The sequence below is a fragment of the Melospiza melodia genome, chromosome 10 (genome assembly GCF_035770615.1).
Source record: "Melospiza melodia melodia isolate bMelMel2 chromosome 10, bMelMel2.pri, whole genome shotgun sequence".
In the NCBI taxonomy this organism is placed as follows: domain Eukaryota; kingdom Metazoa; phylum Chordata; class Aves; order Passeriformes; family Passerellidae; genus Melospiza; species Melospiza melodia.
Genome location: NC_086203.1, coordinates 20,508,545 through 20,514,544, shown reverse-complemented (window position 1 = coordinate 20,514,544; position 6,000 = coordinate 20,508,545). Strand labels below are relative to the sequence as shown.

Below are 6,000 nucleotides of genomic sequence, written 5' to 3'. Positions count from 1 at the left end.
CACTGGCAGAGTTCCTGTTTACTTGTTTTATGATGGTTGTAACGAGGAAGCCATTAAATTAATAGCCGTGCTTTATTTTTAATGTTATGTTTAGCTAATCCTGACTTACAGTGGCACTCCCCACTCGCAGAAAATAAAAATCAAACTCACTATGATGGTGGACTCTCCTACCACCAAGAAAATGGGAACAGTGGGATGTTCAAGAGGTCACAGAAGGGAAAAAGTAACATCCTTTTCATTCCTCCTGAGGGAGTGGCGCTCATGCCCTCCACTGGTGGCCATTAGAGAGATTAACTCAGACTGTTCAAGGGCTAAATATCACAAAAGCTCTGTCCCACTGGCAAGGAGGAGATGCCCACCCAGAGACTCCAGCAGAGCTGCTCATGTACAGATGCACATGCAGAAGGCACAGATGGAGGTTTTGGGTGACTCCAAATTGTTTTCTGGTCTTAAACACTGAAGGTAACTTGTTTTTTTAATTCTGTAGAGCAGGCAGTAGGAAGTGCATAGGACTGAACTGCATGCACCAGTTTGCCAAAAATGTTAGCACTAGATGGGAATGAAGACAATTTACCCTGCAGCTGTCACCCCAATATCAACTCAGCATTCAGAAAGGATTTTGAAACTAAACTCTCAGGGATCCATAAGGAGGTGAATAGATTCTAACTCCTCAAAAAGATCCAAGTAAGCCTAAGGGCTTTGTTTCAATTAATGTCAGCTAGCAAACCTGCTCCAAAGATACCAGAAATTATTTTTAAACAGACTTTCTGAAAACAAAGGAAGATGCAAAGTAGGAATCAAATTGAGATTCCAAGTCCCTGCTGCCTCTTCTCCTGCACTCCCTGGGACAGCAGGCCTGCCATGCAATAGCTCCCATACAGAACAACACAGGGCAGCAGGAACCAGACAAGTGCTATCAACATCTCGTAGCAAATGGCACAAACGAAATGGCTGGATAAAGCACAAGCTATTCCAATGAGGGCAACCAGGGAGAGCATCTAATTTAGGCCATCCACAAGGGGAAATCAGCTACAGGAGCAGTTTGTTACATAGCCCTGAGGGAACAATTGATTTCAACTTGGGAAGAAAAGTTTGTGTGCTGCTCTCCCTAGGAAGATGACAGAGGAAAGTTCCCTGCCATGCTCTGACCTCTATAAAAAGTCTGAAAGAGCACACGTGTCATTAAATCCAAGACACACTTTTGACTGGGAGCTCTCCTGAGACCACTGTCTGCTCCATTTGCTTCCTCTGGCTTTGCCCCAGGCTGCAAAACCACCATTCTGCCAGCACAATTACACAATGGAGTGGGAGATGGAGGGGCAGCATGACTGGCCTGAACAGCCTCAGCTCAAAGGTGATACAGCCCAATCACTCCAGGCCACACCAACCTTCACTCCCCCAAGGAATCAAGAACAGGGAAAGTGAGGAGAATCCAACACACACCAAGAGCAGAGTGATAGGGCTGGCAAGGCAGGTAAGTCAGCTCAGGAATATCACATCCAGCTTTGGACAAGGATAAAACCCACATGAATGGGAGCAGGTGTGGGGTTACATGTCACAGGACCCTGAACAGCCCTTCAGGCTCCCAGGGGTTCCAAAAAAGGGATGATAACAGCCCACTGGGGGGGCACAAGAGAAGAAAAAGGTGGTCTGGAGACACATACAAGACTGGCAATGAAGCACCTGAGGGAGTCAGACACAAACAATTTATCAACAAGTTACAGACAAACACTTTTAACCAGTTTGGAAATAAAAAATAACAAGAACTTGAAAGACAAATTGAAAAATTCTGCTTGGAAAAGGAGCACACAGCATGAGATCACAGGACTCAGCAGACTATAAAATAGGAAATGAGACTTACTCTTCTCCCCCTACAGCTACACAAAACCCTCCTACATAGATTACAGACAGACTTGGCAATTGCCTTCCTCCTCCTACCTCCCCTGTTATGGACAAGGCAGAGAAGGTAGCTGCCTAAATGCAGAGAGGATATTAGATAAAGCATCTTGCAAAGCCAAGTGTGAAATATTAACAGCAGGAGGCAACGGGCTGAGTTTTTATGCAAGATCACAAATTTGGTGCTTGGAGTGCCGGTGATGTTCTCGCACACTGGAATCTCAAAGTGCTGCTTGTTGAATGTTTCATTTACAGAGCTACTGAGGCCCACTGGAAATTTTTTATCAGTTCTGTTATTTCCTGTATCTTCTCTTACTTCTCTGGTTTTGTTCCTTTCCCTTCCTGCAATGCTAAGAAATTATGCATGAATAAAAAGGTTGTTCTTTCCATTCATCTGGCAAGTTTTAAAACAATTCATACTCTTAAAGCAGGCACTCTGCAAGCTGTATTTTCACATGAAATTACCCCAATTGTGTGCACTGCATCCAAATCACCGGATGCATTTGTACACAAAATTACCCAGCTTGCAGAGAACTGCAATAAGCAGGCAAGCAAAATGGACATGCACTGCTCAGCTGAAGGGAGCACTGTGCTGCACTGACCACAGGAAGGTTTGGTTTTAGTTGGTGAAACAGGTATTCCTGGCCACAAAAGAGCTGCTTTTTATCCAGCACATGCAGCACAGACAGCAGCATGATGGCCGCCTCTACCCCACCTCAAAGTTGCCTTTGGAGGAAACTGCCTCTAATTCAGCTTCCACAATGGATTCAGACCTTGTTTATCCTGCTGTCCCTGTCCTCCATTAGTGCCAGCTGTGGTGGTAGCGGTGTGGAAAGGACATCCATTCAACACTGGACACCAGGCTCCAGGAATAATGATCTCTGCCACTCTGGAGCATAACTGACACCTGCTGTCACCATCTTGCACAGAAACAAAATTGCTCTGAAAATCCCACAAGGAGTCAAGGAGAAACAAGGAGAGGGAGCCTAGGAGAAGGTGCAGGGCTTCTTCCTTCTTTTCAAGGGCCTTGGTACTACAGGAGCAGCAAAGATGAGGGGGAAGAGAAAGCTTCACTCAAGAAGCTCTGTTACCTGCACATTTTTTACTTGGATAGAAGCTGAGACTCGGCAACTGAACTTCATCCTCAGCAGTTTTCTATTGACATCCCTGGTGATTGTATTTTCCCCCAGGCTCAGGTGTCTGAGCTGGTGATTAGGGCAACAGCAGCAACAAAATTGCCTCTGGGCACTAGGAAACACCAAAGGAACAGGACTGCCTGAAAGGCAGATGGGGCCACAGTCCCCATGGACATGATCACCAACAAGTTTGTAGACATTTAGCACAGAGTAAGCTAAAATCAAACCCAACACAGCAGGACAGAGGAGTTTTTCACTTCAAGGCTATGCCACAAATGAATGTCTGTCCTCAGAAACTTTTGGAGACAGAGTTAGGCAAGCCAGTATTGAAGTGCAGTGACAGGTAAGAGGTGCATTTTCAGCTAACAATCAAGCAGTCCTTCATCTGGAGGTACTGGATGGCCTTTGAGTGCCACTTTGTCCTTGTTGGGCTGCACACAGCAGCAGTGCACCTGGCCAACATTAGCTGTAGCTGTTCCATTTATGATTTTATGGCTGATTCCCCCCTACCCCCATCGAGTTCACTGTCTGAATGATCACATCTGTTTATGTTCCACAGACACCTGTGTATCTTGAGATGACAGCAACTCCCTGAATGCTGTAATCAGTTATTTCTCAACAGAGGAATTGCCAATTTGGTAAATAAAGCTCATTATAAAAGAACATGAAAATGCATTACAGTTGCCTAACAGAGAAAATTGCCCAGTGCCGCCAAATAATCAGCCCTGGCATCACAGTCCCCCCCAATTTAGGGCAACTGAAATAATAACATGCAAATTACTCATGCAAGGCAATGCTGGGTAGGGGCAAGAGGAAAATGAGGAAGAGACAAAATAGATACTTTTCTCTTCAGACCAACAATAATTTCAAACCTAGTCAGGGACAGACCTTAGTGCTCTAAATCTCTGCCTGCAGAGTCAGAAGTTCTGTGGCTATCCCAAGCAGATCCAAAAACTGGCATGGCAGCAGCAGCAAAAGCCCACCCAGTCCTGCTCCAACAGATCTGAGGGCACTAATTGTCCTACTTTGTTTTGGAAAACTTGCTCTTCTTCCCTGAGGGACAGCAGGTTTGACCTACACAAAGATGCAGAGCTGGAATTTTTGCAAGATCTGAGACTAACGGAGATAAGCCATGCGTAAGCAAACATCACTTCTGAGGATGAAAAGTGTTGTGGCATCAGCTCTCAATAAGAAGGAAAGGCATTTTGTTGCTTTAATGGAGATGTAAAGCACTAAGTTGCTGTCTAAGAAAAAAGAGACGAAGCAGAATATAACACACAAAACAATTCTCAGCCCCCCTCATCCATTTTCATAAACACTGCATTAAACTCTGACACGACCTCCAAAAATCCATGTTCACATTCTTCAAAAACTGTCAGACACAGTCAGGGAGGACAGAGGAAGCTAATGCTGCCAGACAGAGAAGCTGTATCCAGAGAAAAGGAAATCAGGTTACCAAACCAGACCTGCTCCCCTGGATTGCTGACAGGCCTTTTGCAATTCTGCCACACCTACCTCCAGGAGAATAAGAGTCCAGAGGCATCCAGCATCCTCCATTCTTCATGCAGCGAGGAGAGGGCTCAACACAGAGCACAAGGATGAAAGGGACAGTGGTTTATGGCAGACACAGCAGGAACTGCACACAAGAGCTTGTGAAAAGAAAGAAAATTTGGGCTCTGCAGCCAGCAGGCAAAGGTTTTTCCAGTATGATTCCACACCACCAGTTCCCTTCAGCCAGAACTTTGTAACCAAGGACTTTCAAATAAGGCAGTCATCCTGGGACCAAAAGGAACAAGTTTTGTGATTTATAAACTGTGACTTGAAATACTGCTATTCCTCACACTCATTTGGAGTTTTTGTTGGCATTGGCAATAGGCAGAAAACAGCAGTTGACAAACTCATGGGACTGAAATATCTCACAGCACACAGTGACTGTTAAACACTTTATTGTTTAGGAGGGAACCCTGGAAGGGAAGGAATGTGCCTGCTGGTGTAACCAATGGGAGCATGCTAGGAACAGTTAATCCTAACAAGCTACTCAGGGTTACTTCCAAATACTTGGGACCTCTTTCTCCAGAGCAAACAGACGCAACAGCTCCTGAAACTCACATGTAGGTTGGTGAAACTGAAGTTAGAGCTGGATGAACCAGGCTTGTGTTGGAGCAAGACCCTAAGCTACAAGCTATGCTGGAAGCACCTGGGGCCAACACAATTCTTTACATTGCAAAACAATGAAAAGAAACTATAGCATCCCCTGCTCCTGGGACCCTTCTCCCACCCCCAGGAACATCCACTGAGACTAATACATGCAGGCATTAGAAGAGGAATCATGTTGTATTGTCTTGGTGATGGAGGGCAGAAGGCACTGGTTTTTGTCAGTGTCTGTCCAGAAGGATGCTGGAGCTTCCAAGGGTGTCCATGGTCCCTGTCCTCTGCTCTTTGGCAGATGATGTTTATCCAGAATTAACTAACAGCTCCTGGAGAAAAAAGGAGACAAAAGGAAAAGGCAGTAAGTTAGTTATGCAGCTCTTGACATGGGAATGTTAACATCAGAAATGAAAGAGTAGCACTGGCAGGGTGAAAATCCCTCAGAAAAATCTTCAGGTTTCACCTACTGTAAAACACAAGATATTCAAGGGGAGAGGAGTGTGGAAGCAAGAAAGCAGCTCATGATAGCAAACATGAGGCTGTGATCAAGAGCACATGGTCAGTTGCAACAATCAGGATTGTAAATCCACTGGCCTACAGTGGGACAGAACAGCTGTGACTTCAGGTAAGCCTTGGAGCAGTGAGTAAGTGCAACCCCACACTAAGTCCTGCCTCAGCACAGGAGGACACAGGAGCACTTTGATTAGCTGCCATCAAACACACACACACACATATGCTCCCCATTCTCTCATCCTGGAACAGGATCAATATAAGACCACCAGAGAAGCGAGAAGAAGAAAAATGGGGACCCAGAGACCAC

The 6,000-nt window shown here is 45.4% G+C and overlaps 1 protein-coding gene across 2 annotated transcripts in view; it reads right to left on the bottom strand.

Annotated features, from left to right (window-relative positions):
* Positions 1-4,961: 4,961 nt before the first annotated feature.
* The window catches only part of CHCHD6 (coiled-coil-helix-coiled-coil-helix domain containing 6), a 108,961-nt gene continuing 107,922 nt past the window's right edge, over positions 4,962-6,000 (bottom strand). For both annotated transcript variants that reach the window (XM_063164782.1, XM_063164783.1), the window contains one exon: positions 4,962-5,509. In XM_063164782.1, coding sequence (XP_063020852.1) covers positions 5,486-5,509 — 24 coding nt within the window. In that variant the 3' untranslated portion in view covers positions 4,962-5,485. The remainder of the gene's footprint in view (positions 5,510-6,000) is intronic.